The 15757-nt window shown below is 52.0% G+C and overlaps 5 protein-coding genes across 5 annotated transcripts; 1 reads left to right on the top strand and 4 right to left on the bottom strand.

The window, feature by feature from the left end:
- Positions 1 to 269: 269 nt before the first annotated feature.
- On the bottom strand, positions 270 to 4251 carry SEPMUDRAFT_148250 (glycoside hydrolase family 3 protein). Its single transcript, XM_016904803.1, has 9 exons — positions 3527 to 4251; positions 3206 to 3450; positions 3089 to 3150; positions 2905 to 3029; positions 2685 to 2847; positions 2456 to 2610; positions 2252 to 2401; positions 1652 to 2118; positions 270 to 1557 (listed from the first exon to the last, which is right to left on the bottom strand). The coding sequence occupies exons 1-9, from the start codon at positions 3623 to 3625 to the stop codon at positions 348 to 350; spliced, it is 2676 nt and encodes an 891-aa protein (XP_016762702.1). The 5' UTR covers positions 3626 to 4251; the 3' UTR covers positions 270 to 347.
- Positions 4252 to 5203: 952 nt separating this feature from the next.
- On the bottom strand, positions 5204 to 6364 carry SEPMUDRAFT_148249 (uncharacterized protein). The gene is made up of 3 exons (XM_016904802.1): positions 6081 to 6364; positions 5863 to 5966; positions 5204 to 5721 (listed from the first exon to the last, which is right to left on the bottom strand). The coding sequence occupies exons 1-3, from the start codon at positions 6270 to 6272 to the stop codon at positions 5415 to 5417; spliced, it is 603 nt and encodes a 200-aa protein (XP_016762701.1). The 5' UTR covers positions 6273 to 6364; the 3' UTR covers positions 5204 to 5414.
- A 1908-nt stretch (positions 6365 to 8272) lies between these two features.
- On the top strand, positions 8273 to 10737 carry SEPMUDRAFT_148248 (uncharacterized protein). Its single transcript, XM_016904801.1, has one exon. The coding sequence runs from the start codon at positions 8621 to 8623 to the stop codon at positions 10430 to 10432; it is 1812 nt and encodes a 603-aa protein (XP_016762700.1). The 5' UTR covers positions 8273 to 8620; the 3' UTR covers positions 10433 to 10737.
- A 739-nt stretch (positions 10738 to 11476) lies between these two features.
- On the bottom strand, positions 11477 to 12463 carry SEPMUDRAFT_140315 (uncharacterized protein; the record flags this gene model as incomplete). Its single annotated transcript, XM_016902932.1, has 4 exons — positions 11477 to 11647; positions 11718 to 12203; positions 12265 to 12324; positions 12377 to 12463. The coding sequence occupies 4 exons, from the start codon at positions 12461 to 12463 to the stop codon at positions 11477 to 11479; spliced, it is 804 nt and encodes a 267-aa protein (XP_016762699.1).
- Positions 12464 to 14276: 1813 nt separating this feature from the next.
- Positions 14277 to 15152, bottom strand: SEPMUDRAFT_106872 (uncharacterized protein; the record flags this gene model as incomplete). The annotated part of the gene is made up of 1 exon (XM_016900655.1): positions 14277 to 15152. One exon carries the CDS (start codon positions 15150 to 15152, stop codon positions 14277 to 14279), a length of 876 nt encoding a protein of 291 aa, XP_016762698.1.
- Between the last annotated feature and the right edge of the window lie 605 nt (positions 15153 to 15757).

The following is a 15757-nucleotide window of genomic DNA, read 5'->3' as shown; positions in this document are numbered from 1 at the left end:
TTCTCTCTCTCTCTCTCTCTCTCTGTGTGTGTGTGTGTATGTGTGTGTGTGTGTGTGTGTGTGTGTGTGTGTGTGTGTGTGTGTGTACAAAAAGGCGGAAAGAAAAGCTCGTGGGCGTACAAAGCAAATTTTGGACCGACAACCTTTTCGTAATAACACTACCTCCTAGGTACCTTACACTAGGTGGGTAGTTGGTAATAGTAGCAATTCACTTCCAAGAAAAAAAAAGAAAAGAAAAGAAAGGGAAAGAAAGGCTCATCATCATCATCATTATCATCAATTTCTTTTTGTTTTCAAACAGAAAGTCTACCTCAATCTAGTAGGTAAGTACTACCAAAAAAAAGTCCTCAAGGAAGAGTAGCCGACAGAGGTAAATTCCTACTCGAGCTACCCACCCACACCTTCTTCGTCGAATTTCTCACAAACCAATCCTGCTCCACAGTATTCCAGCTGCTGATATCCCTCCTCGTGACATCCACCGTGAACGTCTTGCTCTCGCCCACTTCGAGCCAGATGCGGTCGAAGCCGCGGAGTTCACGAACGGGATCGTAAGGCCCGCCACGGCTGATGTAGAGTTGAGGGACTTCGTAGCCGGCGACTTTGCCTGTGTTGGTGATGGTCGCGGAGACCGTGTAGAGGATGTCGTACAGACGAGGGTTGCCGCCGGGAGCACCGCCGGCTTTGGGCATGCGTTGTGCGGAGCTGTCGGTGGCGTGCTCGGGCCAGGTGAAGTTCATGCCGTAGTCGGCATCGCCGGTGGCTTGGGCGAAGTCGGTCGAGTTGAGGAAGGGGTAGTGGAACCCGGTGAATTTGGTGAAGTTTGCGGGGAATAAGTAGTCTTCTGCGTTGGTAGAGAAGTTTCCAACCGTGGGAGCTGGCTTGCTCATGCCGGTGAAGGGCTCGTAGGCGGGAGCGTTCAGCTTGGTGACTTGAAGCGAGCTGTAGTTGAATGTCGAGTAGCTGAGACCATAACCGAATTCATACACTGGCGTGGTGTTGTGCTTGTCAAATCCGCGATAGTCGATGAATACACCTTCCTTGTAGTTGATCTGAGCCACGGGAGCATTGGGGGTATAGAGAATGTCCGCGCCATAGTCCTTGCGGTCTTTGCCCATGGTAAAGGGCAGTTTGGCGGACGGATTGACACGGCCATAGAGGACGTCTGCAATGGAATTGCCCGCTTCCTGGCCAGGTACACCAGCCCAGAGAATGGCAGTGATGTTCGGGTGATTCTGGTACTTCTCCAACATCACGGCACCAACCGAGTGCACGACCAGGATAGTGTTGGAGCAGTTTGCCGCAACACGCTCGATGGCTTCGTCCGCATTCTGCCAGAACGTCAAGTTGTTTCTGTCTCCGAGATTGCCGTCCGTCTCCAGATACCACTCTCCAGCTACCGCACTGGCAAAAACGATGGAGACGTTAGCGCGTCGGGCGAGTTTGCCAGCAGGTCCCAAGTCCCAGTTGTTCAAGCTCGATTCGTAAGCACCACCATTGGCTCGAACCTCATTCTGGATCGCGGTATCCGGGGTAATGAGGTACGGGAATTCGGCAGTCCTACGGATTGGTTAGTACACCTGTCATTGCCGCATTCTTCCCATACTCATCATATGTGTCTCATGGTGGGATGATGAGTTCACACGAGACTTACCCGCTTCCCCAAGCCATTCCCAGCGTACCGTTGGCGCATGCGCGGTCGGTGCAGCTGTTCGGCCCTGCGAGGTTTGGTCCAGCATCGTTGCCGAACACGGCCGTCAATGGCTCCTTGCCAGTCAGAGGCAAGACGCCCTTGTTCTTCAGCATTACGGTGCTTTCAGCACCCCATTGGCGGATGAGCTTCCCGTGATCACCTTGGACATTGACGTGCTGGTTGACCTGCACGATGCCACCCTCCTTGTTGTACCAGTGAGCCCATCCGAATGTATCGGTTGTCCAGGACTGGAAATTCTCTGGTTCGCGCTCAACCTGCCCGTCCACGTAGAAGAAGGCCGACATGATACGAAGAGCCATATCATCGATTCTCCAGGCTGGAACGGTGCCGTTGAGCACGGCAACGGTCAAGTTGGTACCGAAGAAAGAGTCGGCAACGTTAAAAGCAGTCCCGTCTCCAGGCATAGTCTAGAAGTGATAGGTTCATGGTAAGCAGATTTCTCTAGATTGCGGACTTGTTGCGAATAGGTCGAGTATAAACTTGTCGCCGCGGGAGGCTTGAGCTCAGGACGATATTGAGAATACATAGTTGAGGACTTACCATGTCTAGTCCGGCAAGTGCACTGGATACACCAGAGTGAGTGGCAAGCCAGTCACTCATCACGAATCCCTGGAAGCCCAGCTCGCCCTTGAGAAGGTAGTTGAGGACATACGAGTTCTGGCAAGCCTGAGAGTCGTTGACCTGGTTGTACTATAGTTGGAGATGTCAGTCAAGTCGATTGTGAAAGAGGCCTTGGCGTCGTACCGAGCACATGATAGACCCGACGCCGGCTTTCACTCCATCGGCAAAAGGCCAAAGATAGAGCTCGTGCAAAGTTTCGTCGTCCAAGTTAGACGATGAGGGTTCCGTGATATTGACAAAGCCGTAGCTCTTCGATTCAGGCACCAAACGGAAGTGCTCTAGACGTCAGAACGGGTCAAAGTTTAGCACGTCTCTCCCAATATGCGAACTGCTACAGAAGTAGTGATCTTACCCTGCTCATTCATGATGTAGTGCTTGCCAGTGGCCACGACTCCAGCACTTTGAATGCCCTTGATACTCTCGGCAAAAAGTTGACCCGTGAGAACGGGGTCAGGCGAGAAGCCCTCCCAGTTACGACCTCCTGCGGGCGTGCGACCCAGTGGACCAGCAACTGGCTATTCGTTGTGTCAGCGATGTGCTCCACTGTCATATGGATCTCGCACGATACTTACGCCAAGCAGGACATCGACTCCTTTGCCACGATGCTCTTCGGCCATTGCTTTACCACGATCGTAGGCGAGCTGGCGATCCCAAGAGGCACCTACATTGACACCAGCTGGGAAAACAGAGTTGTAGTCTAGAGCAAGATCAGAAATCAGTCATGGATAGTATATGATAGCATGTGTTGTTCCTCACCTGTCATGCGGACACCTGTAGGGCTGTCTTGCAGACAGAGGCCACGGAAGCCAAGTCTTGGGCTGCAAAGACGGTCAATAATGATCTTGACCACGACTCTTGCCGAAGTATACTGACACTTGTCCCGTGTTACCTACGCAAGCCTCCAGCTGCCATCCCGAACCAGTTGTCAAGTTGACCTTTTCGGCAAGAGTGAGCTGCTCCACGAAGGCGAATGCCTTTTGGTATGCCGCGCTCCAATTGCCATAGCTCGAGTCCATCCATGGGGAAGGGTATTTGGGAGGAGAGATCTGAAAGCTATCGCTTCCAGCTACGGCAGCAGGATTCTGGCTCTCAAACCCCGGGTATGTGGTATCGGGGTTCTGGATTACAGCTCATCGGTCAGCCAAGATCTTTGACCAAACAAGCTTGCCACAGAAAGGTTGACATGGAACTCACAGGTGCTCCATAGTTGTTCTTGCTAGAAGCCAACTGCGAGTAGTCATAAGCAGCTACCGAAGTAGCAGCAGCCAGAAGAGCCGCCTTGACAGAAGGCATGCTCGAGGTCGTATGAGGGATGATGGAGAGTGGAACGACTGGCCTTTTCCGCCACTGAGTGCCATCTTCAGCAACTCTCTTATATACTGCCAATGCCCTCCCTATCCACTGGCCTCGCGTTTTTTCGTTTTCCCCTCGGCTATGATCTGATCAATGCTTCAACATCGTCGGGACCGTGGACAATAGCACCGCGGGCGGCACCCTGAGGCGGAACTCCGCGCTGCAGTGGATCTCTTGTGTACTGCCTTGCCAATTGGAACCGAGTATAGGCAGTAGTCCGCCGTCTGTTCGGGCCAGGCGACCAAACATTTAGTAAGAATCCATGTTTATTGTGGTATTTGCTATTTCTCTGCCCACATGCAACCATGCAAGGTGTGGATCTAGTGTCTTCTCCACCCTTCGGCATCATCATATTGCAGAAAAATTGCACCGGCTCCAGACGCCGACAATGACCCACCTCCGCTGGGGAAATGATCTGGAGAAGATCACAACAGTGTGCTGCTAGGTGGTAGTTTCACTGCTTCTGCCTCCTTTGCTGCCTCTCTTTTTGGCACATATCACGCGTCTGGAGGGAGGGAGTGAGTGAGTACAAGGCGTGGCCAAAGGCTTCAATGGGAGCATTGAAGTCGGAGTCAGATATAACGTTCAGCAGCAGCGACAACAGGCCGTCGACGGGCAGCTCGTGTGGGCAAGACGTTCACTAAGCAGTGTCAAGACGAGGAGTCGCACCGACAAGCTCGCTTGGCAATACGGACCGTGAGCATTCTTGGCGGACATGTCCTCGGATCGAGAGTGCGACTTGCATTCAGGCTGAGTCTGGCTGACTGCTCCCAGGCCTGATTACCTGATCATCTAACTAGAATGGGATAAGCCGTAGGAGGTAGTGAAAATGTTCAGACGGAATCTCCTATTGCGGACACTTTCGGCTTCTTTTCCAGCACACGATCTTATATACCTAGGTACTTGTAGACTTCATATTACGCAACCGATCACCTTGGCGACAAGAAACCGCAAACCTTGAAGTGCTTGAATTCTGAAGTCCAATGAGATCACATCATCACACCGTTCATACGAGCTTGGCAAAAAAGTCATTACCCCATCCAGATGTGACTACGAACTCAGGGGGGGCACCGGCCGAGTGAATAACGCAGGTCCCGCCTCGAGGCTCGGAGGTATATAGTAATCCTGACGGTAGAAAGCGGAAGTGTGCCGCCGGACCGTCCTGGAAGTGTCGGTGACTCCTCCGATCACATAGGTACATAAGGTACATATGCAACTTCAGTGCGCAGGGCGCGAGAGGAGAAGAGAGGAGCTCAGACGTGCATAAAAATCCATCTGAGCCTAAAAGGAGTTGTAAACTTGTACATCTATCGGTCCGGCATCGCTGGTATGCCGCTAGGGGTACATACTAGAATGCTACGAGAATGCCGCTTCTACAGCCGCTCGGCCTGTGGTGCGACGGTCCGACTCTGAGTGTCACATGGACAGGCAAATCGCGTGGGAGCAATGGGATCAACGGAATGGATCGCATGGCGGAAGACACCAATTTGGTCTCGCCTAGCTAAGGTACAACCTCGCCTCCTGTCCATCCCTCATCCATAGGTAGTCGTACAGAAGATTACAGACTCGTCTGATCGCCATTCGCGACATATATCCCCCGGTACTTCTTGGTATCAGCTTCGCAGAAAACAAAAAACCCATCAAACTGTTCAAATGGTATCATTGCACCCAGAGGCCAGATCCAGAACTGTGCGCCTCCATCCCCATACCTTACACCCATACTAGAACACTATCGCCGACCAGCACTCGACTCCACTTCTCGTATGCTGCTCGCCCGAGATGGCGTCGACACGCTCGACCCTCTCCTGCTGCTGCTACTGTTGCTGCTGCTGCCCACATCCCGACTCCCAAACCCCACCAACATGGTGGCACTGTCCATGAGGTCGCTTAAGTTGATATAATCTTTGGGTTTCTCGATCGAAAAGTCCACTTGACTCGTCACACTCTGGTGGGATTCAAAGGAACATCGGGGCGAGTCTTCTCCTCCCAAGGCCCAGTCTGGCGTTTGATCGGGGCGCCACTGAGGCACATCATGACTACATCAATCGCCCAGTCAGCATCAATCAGGTTTGTCTCATTCATGCATCCGACATCTTGTTGTAGTCACCCCACTCAACAGGCGAGGTCGACGATATCAAAAGATGAATAGGTACCAGGTACACATGGGGATCGCGGACCTTTGTGATAGCACGCTGACGTTCTGCACTAGGCACGTTGCCGCTGCCTTGTCGTGGAGGTTAGACTGTATCGACTGCAGGGACGATTTGCGGCTCGCCGGAGCCTTGGCACAGTCAGCACAGTACCAAAGCTGTAGGTACCTTATGTACTGGTATACCAATACAAGGTAACCAAAGATGGAGATGGCGTGGAAAGTGTGTGTATGCTGTAAGCTCACCTGTGGCCTGGACAACGTGCGCGGTTCTATTATCTGCAGAGCGCCGGAGACTTGCGGTACATATGCAAGCGGTACTGCGGCTTTTCGTGCTTTCGATCTCGCGAGCTTCGCATGGCACACGCCCCAATACTCCAGTATCTGCGCCGTGAGCAGCGAAACACGGATGTTGACGGACGCGTCGTGGCCGGCCATGATGATTATTTGCTGAAGAGCCTGAGTGCGCAGCGACCTTTTTGTTGGTGCAGAAAGACACAAGCGACACGGAGGGTGTGGAGGCGAGAATCAATCCGGCTGTTCGCAGCTAGAGGCCACATGGAGGTCTCTCAACGATTGATATATGTCAGCATTGGGTACCGGATCGTCGATGGTAGGTGCACGATGAAGCTGAGACAAGGTGATACACGTCGCCCCAAGAAGAGGAAAGGAGAGGTTAATTAGTCGTCGTCGGACACCTGTCTCTCCAGTGCTGAGTCGGGCTTCCGTACGAGCAGCTGCACTAGCGAGCTCCCCGGACCAGGAACCATTGATGCTTCACGCACTCTATTTTGGTAGGGCTAAAACGGATACAGCTGCTGATTACAGCTTGACCCAAGTCCCACGTCAGATCACCAAGGACTACTACCTGGTACTCAGCAAGTATGACGGTGACCAGTCATTCATGTGTCATCTTGCGCAAGGCTGGAGTGGCAGTTTTCGCGGCTGTGTCGAGCGTTGGCAAACTGATATCGTTGCGCGTCTAATAATACCCATTTTACCATGTTCAAGTACCGTTTATCGGCAACATGTGGTGGTTACTGTGGTATGCGAAGAAATTTCTTCTTGTCAAACCACCCTTGTCCTCGGGAAGAGAGCCGGCAGCTCTGGACCATCACCATTGTACAGCATTGCTTGTTCGGCCTTGGTGGTTGAGAAGTTTCCTTACGGCCCGACCGAAGAGCTGTAGCCAGGAGCTGCTTGCGCGGGCTCTCCAGCCTTCTTCTTACCTTATTATTGACCTCAGCGGACGAGCGGAGTAGACGGATGTGCGGCCAGTAACGAATGCAGCTGTGCAAGAAGCTGTCTGGGAGGTGTGAGGATGTGTTTTGGAGCGTTCCATGTCACACTGGGAGCGAAAGTATAGGACCATCGAGACCGAAAAGCACGCTTGGGGCTCGTTCGCAGATGCCGGCCAGGCCTCCGTATCACGAAGTTATCCAATGTAATAATGTACTTGACAGTACCTTACCTACTAGTACTACTTTGCTGACGACAGCCAGTGCCTGCTAATAGCGCGTTTTGCGACTTTCATTATGATGACTGATCACATTTGAAAACCTCTGCTGATGGACGGCGGCATCAAGAAGGACCCGGATGTTGCCAAGTACTTTGCCGTGAAGCAACAAAGAGAGAGGGGGAGACTCCAAGAAACATAAACCTGGCGAGTCTGGGTTCGCCGAGGAGTGTGATGGATGACATGGGCAGAATGCGGGCGAATCGTACGTGGACACGATTAAACCCACGTTGGTAGGCATGAGTTGAAGCATATCGGTGATCAACATACAGGCAGGCGGAGGCGGAATACTATGTGTCGCTATTCAGAACCAGACCAGAGGTAACAAGAAAATTGATTTTTGGCCAGCATGGAACAGCTTGTTGGTTGGCTCGGGACGGTAGAGGTCCTATAGGAGTAAAGTAGAGAAGCGTGTTTGAGAATTGTTGGCAAATTGGTATTGTGAATAGTGGTCGTCCTATAGGGTTTGTGGTATGTGACGCGGTGCCCAACATGCCTGTCTCTCAACCTCATTCAGGACCAACAGCCACGACTCAGGAGAGCCAACTCCCTTCATCGCGCGATTATTATATTGTTGGGCGATGTCGACGTGATTGTGGTTGTCTGATGCCTCCTTTTTCTCCTTCTGATCCTCCTCCTCCTCCTCCTCTCTCCTCCCCCTCTCTCTCTCCTCTCCCCCATCCTCGGCAGAGAAGTACAGTATACAGTACATGTACCGAAGCCCAGGACGCATGCGCTAGCCACGTGAAAATGCAAGCACATTGACGTATCATCGCAGGGCTCTAGAATTAGTTCTATTCTAGACCAAGACTATTCTACTGGCGACGCACACGATCTCATTCTTACAGAGATTCGCGGCCTTTTCGCCCTCGCCTCATCATCATCATCATCATCATGCTCATTCTCACTCTCACTCTCACGCGCTCTCCCTTTCATCTTCTACCTGCCTCCTGCTCCTCGATCTCCTGATTCTCTTCCTCTTCCTCCTCTTCCTCCCACTATTTGCTTCAACTGTACCACTGTCTTCAATTCCGCGAGTATACATTGACGAACAACCTCCTCGCCACGTTATTCACTACAGCCTCCAACCCACGACTCGTATTACTACGCAGAACGCCTCCTTCCCTCTCCGCTCCTGGAAAAGAGTGTCAGAAACGCTTCCACTCGTTCCTTTCACACACCGACAACGTGCCACGTCGCGACATACTCGTCCCATCAGGTAGCAGCGTGCGCGCGCGGGAGGGAGAGAAAGAGAGAGAAGGCCACACACATGTCTGCCTCGTGGCTCTCGGGATGGAATCCTATTGTCTCCTTTCCCAGCTATCACGGGCCCTATGATGTGGGCACCGTTGATGTCGAGACACCCGCCAGCGACCTCCCTTCTCCCTGCGACAGCCCCGAAAACGCCGCTGCCACCATTTCCTTTCGCATCTTCTACCCCTGTCACAAACCCTCGTCGTCCGAGGTGACGCGACCCGTGCGATGGATTCCGAATCCGCAGCGGCCGACCATGCGCGCCTTTGCGAACTTCCTGGGCGTTAAGAACCCCAAAGTCGCGAGTCTGATATCGTGGGTGCCGCAGCAGTTGTACTGGATCAATTTGCCGGCCCACCGCAATGCAAAGCTGCTCGATCCGCCGACCAGTAGTGCACGCTGGCCTGTGGCTATCTTCAGCCACGGGCTGGCAGGTAGCAGAAATGCGTACAGCTATGTGTGTGGTGACATGGCCAGTAATGGCATGATCGTGATTGCGCTGGACCACAGAGACGGCAGCAGTCCGATTCAATACGTGCGCGAGACCAGCAGCAAAGCAGCGCACATTGTAGACCCCATCAAGATCAGCCACGAACCCAGTCCAGAGGTGTACGAGGCGCGGGACAAACAATTGCGAATCCGTCTGTGGGAGATCAGCATGGTGTACGAAGTGCTGATGAAAATTGACGCAGGCCAGAGACTGGAGAACCTCGACATCAATGCGAGCACGAAGCGCAAGGAGCGCGTAGAAGTGTTGGACATGTTCAATGAGATGTTGGACATTCATCAAGCGGGAAAAGTGACATGGGCGGGACACTCATATGGCGCATGTACGACTGTGCAACTTCTGAAGAGCATCTTCTACCACAAGGACCGGCCTGCCGACGCGGGAAGACCATTAATCACGCCGAATGCAGATGCAGCGATTACACACCAGATCATGCCGGAGAGCCCCATGGTCCTCATGGATATGTGGGGACTGCCATTCAAGTCGCCCGACCAGGCATATCTGTGGGACAAGCCTCTTCCCTCCTACGCCATCGGTGGTCCTGCGGGAGCAAATGTGGTTTCTATTCTTTCCGAAGCCTTCTTCAACTGGGAAGATAACCTCAATTTGAACAAACACATCATCGGCGCTCCATCCCTCTCGCGCCGCCCTTCGACAGTGCCGCGTCTCTCGCGTGCACCAGGCCAACTCCTCCCTGACTGGGCACGTCTGGCACGCGATCCGTCCTCCGGGAGAGACTCTGGCTACGCCTCTGGTAATTCCCCCATGAAGTCTCTGCCTCGACAGCGTAGCAAGGCTAGTGGCCTCTCTCAAGCAGAATCAGGGAACAAGGCGGTCACTTCAGATCCCACATCTGCATCCGTCTCAGCGAATTGCTCGCCCTCCACCAGAACGCCAGGTCCACACATATTTTTCGTCAAGCAAAGCCAACACTTCAACCAATCTGACTTCGGCCTACTCTTCCCCTGGATCGCAAAGCGCATCACCAAAGCCGAAGAACCGGAGCGAATCATGGAACTCAATTTCCGCGCCGTGCAGCAAACTCTACGTGAAAATGGCATTGCAGTCGCCGGGGAAGACGACAAGGAGATTCTCGACACGAATGTCGAGATTCGCAATTGGATTCACATTCCGATTGATGACGGCAATCTGTCACCCGTGGGCAGCCCGCAAGCCATCAGAGCCATGACGAGGAAGCTGAGCATCATTTCGACGGGCAGTGTTCCTTCTCCCAGAGATGGCATGACTATGGGAATGAAGATGAGCGATCAGATGAATCTCCCTGCATTGGATCTGCCAGAGGCTGCTGTGCAGCAGTAAAGCAAGTAGTAAGCCGGGATGATCTTTCTCTTGCCTGACAACAACAAAAAGGAGTCTGGGTGAATGAATTCAGCAACTGGAGATTTGTTGTTTTTTATTTGATTTGATTTGATTCCCGAGCATGGAGTTTTGGTTTTTTGTTCTCTCGCGTGATGGATAAGGTAGATACCCCTGGGAATTCGGCATGCATGCATTTCATTCTAGACGGGGGCGTGGGGAAATAAAAAATCAGGTAGATTAGGTAGGTAGCATGGGTAGTAACGTTAACACGGAGGTAGAAATGAAACAAAAAGGAGTTCATAGAGAGACTGACTTTTTTGGACTTTTTGCTTGGACTTTTTGAAATCTCGCCAACTTAGGTAGGTGTGGATGGGAACCACAATATACAGTGAGAAGTCTACCTCTAGTAGCACCTGCCTAGGTACATGTACATATATGTACCTCCTTGACCTAGACTTTTTTTTTCTTCGCCTAGACTTTTTTTATGATTTTTTTTTACACTAGGGGAGGGAAGCCTCTATAGTCTATACTACGAGTGGGAACATAAGAGAAAAAAAAAAAAAAAGAAAAAGAAAAGAAAAAGAAAAAAAAGAAAAAGAAAAAGAAAAAAAAAATGGACATGCCGATACCGCCAAGGTAGGAGATACCTGGTACCTGGTAGTTTAGTTTCTTGGTTCACATTCATCTTTAAATTTTAGTTGGCTTTTAGTTGGCTTGTCATTCGACTTGTAAATAAACGTTACGGAACTGTACATCGTGCGTGCTGCTACTGCTGCTGCTGCTGCTCGCAGCTCGCTACTGCTGCATCTGCAGCTGAAAGCATTTATTGGCCCACTGAGCGCCATCCATGCCCCCATACCCAATGCATACATACCTACCGGCCTGGTAGGTACCTACATACATACACACACACAAGACTCCCCATGCGCGCCTGCCGCAGTCATTAAAACCCGAAAAAGACCCCATATCCCGCTGAGGCCAGGTATTTTTACTTGGTGGCAGATTTGGGGTCACAAAACCGGGTCATTCATTTTGATTTGAGGCTTAGATGGCAAAGACAGCGGCACCAGCAGCAGCGACGAGGCCGAAGACGCTGATGGCGACGTTGGATGCAGCGCCGGTTTGCTGGGATGGGCCCTCGTAGGTGGCGGAAGGAACGTTGGTGGCAGCGCTGGTCTTCATGGTGGAGCTAGGCATGTGACCAGTTGGTGCGACCTGTGGATAAATGTCAATATACCGTTATTTGGCATCGCATCTTACGGAAAGTGTGTGGGGGGAAACTCACCATGGTGGTGTTGGCGGTCCAGTATCCAGTTGGCTTGGGAACGTATGCGGAGGTGACACCAGTTCCGTAAATGGGCTTGGTCATGTAGGTGGAAGTGGCCTTGGGAGCGTAAGGAGTTGGCATCTCCATGGTCTTCGACTCCGAGCTGGCAGAAGAGCTGACGGAAGAGCTGGAAGAAGAGGTGGAAGGAGCGCCGTAGGTTGGGGGGTTGGCTGGGGTGTTGGCTGGGACGTTGGCCTTCATGGGCTTTGGGTTGCTGATTCCGAATTGAGTGGTGTACTGGTATTGACCAGTGGCGTCGTCGATGAGCTGGATACCATAGCCCTTAGCGCCCTCGGTAGGCTCGAGGTCGGTGGATGGAGTCCACACGTAGCTGCCATCGTTCTCGGTCTTCTCGACGATGGCGTATTGGGGAACAGCGTTCTCGCTGGGGCCCTTGAGGAGGACGAGCGTGACAGTTCCCTGGGTGGTGGGGTTCCAGGTGATCTGTAGGTCCGGGTCAGCAAGTGGGACTCATGAGCGATCTACACCCATCGATATCGCGTACCGTGAAACCCTCGCCAACTGGCACAACACTGTTCAGACCAGGCTGCGAAATGGGGTTGCCCTGGGAATGGTCAGTCGCGGCTTCCTTTTCTCGTAATCTCTGCAATACGCACAACTGGGGCGTCACCAGTAGGCTTGGTGTAGGCGGCCACAAGAGGCGCAAAGGCAGCAAGGCCGGCGGTGAAGACTTTGGAGAACATCTTGACTGATTTGTGGTTTTCTTCTTGAGATTGCTAGAATAGGCGATTTTTCGTGGGGGGAGAAAAGAGCGCTGTCGAAGCTGTTCCTGCGGTAAAGAGCGTGGAGGTGGTGGTTAAACGAAAGGCTGAAGAACAGACGTCTTCGATTGAGTGCTGATGGATGCGTGCAGCGGTGGTAGAGAGAGAAGCAGAAGAACGAAACCTTAGCAGGGCTGGGGGGGAAGGGTATAACTACTTTTCTGGAGGCAGTATTGGTTATGGGGCTTGGCGGGTAGGATTCTAGTAGGGATCCCAAGACGGGTGGCACCCAGGGGGGAAGCAGTGCGTGGTGAGTGGTGGCGGCTTGGGAAGCCACGAATGGCATGGCGACCTTTCACTTCTGAGTCGACATGCCCAAATGAGACGTCTGATGCACGCTGCGCGGTGCGGAGGCCCCGGAGCCATCTCAGGCCCCTTTGGGCAAAACTTCAGCAACGTCTCGTACCTCCATCCGCACGTGTGGCGTCCCGACGGTAGGAAGTAGGAAGTAGGGTGTGATTTGCCCTACTCACGCCTGTCACTTGTGTGTCAGTGTCACCGTGTGTACCTAACTTCGAAAGTTCTAAAAGCATGTGATCGAGTCGAAAAGGCGCAATAGGACGGGCTGATCCCTGGACAGAAAAAGTGTCGGAGGATGGTCGCAATTTCGGGCATCGGCTCTACAAGTTGGCTGGCTGGCCTTGTCTAGAAACAAGCCCTTTAACAAGCGAACTGCTAGTTCTAGCTATTAACACGTCCTTAATTTCCATTAGACGCCATCACCGCTTGAATCACAAAGGGGAGGGTGGAAGAGAGGAGGCCGCAGAGCAGAGAGATAGACATGTGTGAAGGTGTGGTACAGAATCAAGCCGGAATGCTCGTGGAACATACTACTACAACTACCTCCCTCTACCTCTACTGCAAAACTACGCTTCTCCTTGACGTTACATGACTCGGCCCAGTAGTTCTACCACTCTAACGCACGCTTCTCCAACGCTCTCGCGGACGAATGTGGAGCCACCACGCGAGGATGCGCGAGCAGCTGTTTGTGTGTATTCTAGAACTTGCTTGGGCCTGAAAGTCCTGACTTGCAAGTTTCACGCCTTGCGAAACGCATGTTCCGGCCTCACTCCCTTGCGCGCCATCGCCATCTGTCGTCGTCCATCACCCTCCAGTACCGAAGAAAACGAGAGTGGGAGAGAGCAAGCGAGCGAGAGAGATAGAGGGAGAGACAGTCGGCAGCTTGATGATTTCCTCCAGATCCCGTTCGCTTGCATGTGATTTGGAGAAACTATTGGTTTCGTGTCTTTTCAGCAACTGGGATTATTCTGAAACTACGGCAGTGCATACATTGATGGCGGAGGAGATACGGGCCTTGCATGGGTAGTCCCTCGCTTGTTCTGCCTGGCGAGAGTCTGCGTTCAAAGACACGAAAACTTAGCGAAGATGTTACAGAAACCAAAATCACTCTCTTAAGGTAGGTAGAGAACTACCTACTTGCGCATCTACCTATAGGCTACAGGCTACAGCTACTATACACCGAACAAATGTGTGCTGGCCTGTTTCTATCGTGCATGGATAACGCCGAGCATTGTGCGACACGAAATTCCTCCTTCTAAAACAAAAGTCTTGCTACTCTCACGGTCTTTACAAGCAAGGCATCATCAGAACTGTCGGTGGAAGTCATCCCTGTGGTGCAAATTTGCAGTGCGTGCTGTCTGTATAGACAGACGTGCTTTGATTACTATTGCCCATCTCGCTGCTCTACTAGGGATGAGGCTGTATATAGCAGGAATCAGGTATTTTCGCACAGAACAAACGCTGATACACCAGGCCAGTCTCGACCAACTCTTTGACCTGTTGGAGCAGCTTCTTTTGAGGGGGAGGACCAGCGATGGGAATTATCTCTGAATCGGGCTATCCACTTGTCGTCGTCGTCGTCGTCGTCAACGTCGGGTTCTCGAAGTCTATGAATACCATTTCGTTTGTTTCCGGGCGTAATTAAAATATTGAACTTGTTGAGAATCCCGTGGTGAATGCCCTTTCGCATGGAATTCTCCCAGGGCATCCATACATCTACTGTGGTCTGCAACTTGTGCGCACATGTCTGCCTCTGATGGCCTGACAAATCCAGTGATTCTTCGTAGAAGTTATCCGAGAAGCTCCGGAGCAAATGGCAGGTTTTTACCCTGCAAATATTGATACATCGAACATCTTTCACTTCTTGCCGCAGGTAATTGAGTTGATAGGGAAACGTTGCGATCTTCATGTACACATCTTCTTCAGCAATGCGCGCGCGTGCAGTCCGATGCTTTTGGCCAACCAAGAAACTCCATGTCCAGCATATTATAACGGGGTACTTGCGCGCGAGCAGAGACTCGTTGAGAGCACAAGTGGTAAGTAAGGTACGGACCATTTCCGTGCACCAGGTAATATCCCGGCCGTCGTCCTCAGTACTGACGACGTCCATGGTGTGCCAGTCCGGATCAGTCCAGCCCGCGAGTTTCTTAAGATTCTTCATCAATATCAAGGACGACTCTGTGCTATGCTCATCCCGGCGGATGATGCTCGCGTCACAGATCGTGACGTACACTACCTTTTTTGAAAGTGCCAGTGTCGTCGGGCGATTCAATACTGTAGTAGAGACAGTCGACATCCGAAGCTTCCACATCCAGGACGACGTCTTTTATAACCTTGAAGGGAAGCATCCATCTCTCTGGTCTAGTAACGACGAGGAAGTTCTTGCACGTTGAGGAGTCTCTACCTGATCTGTTCTTCTGCAGCACGCGAAGATTCTCGTCAGGGGACGTTATATTCCATTCTTTGTCAAAGCAGGTCTACCTAATCTTGACAACGAGCGACTGACCATGGAACACCTCTCAATGGTACCACAGACCGATATCCGATGGAAAGGCGGACGATATTGAGACTATACTGCTTCACAAGCATGAAAACATCTTCACTATAGAAGCCGCTCCAGTGCTCTTCTTAATCGCCTCTAAGCTCAAAGTCACTTCTATACTGGGACATCTATCCGTTATAATGACAAGCGATTCAGCTACCGCATCCGCAGTGTTTGGTGCAAGCCTGCTTGATGCAGACAGGTACCGGGAAAAAAGGCTGGATCTCTAGCAAGAGGAGAAAGCCCCCTCTTGCTATTCTGTACGGAGTCGTACCACAACAGCGGATTATCCTGTATACAAGCTTGAGACGAGTGTGAGTCTGATGACCCCTCCCCATACACCACGGCGCGCGGTCGTAGAAGTCTCGCAGTGT

Source organism: Sphaerulina musiva (assembly GCF_000320565.1).
Source record: "Sphaerulina musiva SO2202 unplaced genomic scaffold SEPMUscaffold_3, whole genome shotgun sequence".
Taxonomy (NCBI): Eukaryota; Fungi; Ascomycota; class Dothideomycetes; order Mycosphaerellales; family Mycosphaerellaceae; genus Sphaerulina; species Sphaerulina musiva.
The sequence above is the reverse complement of the archived record's forward strand: the minus strand, read 5'-3'. Positions and strand labels throughout refer to the sequence as shown.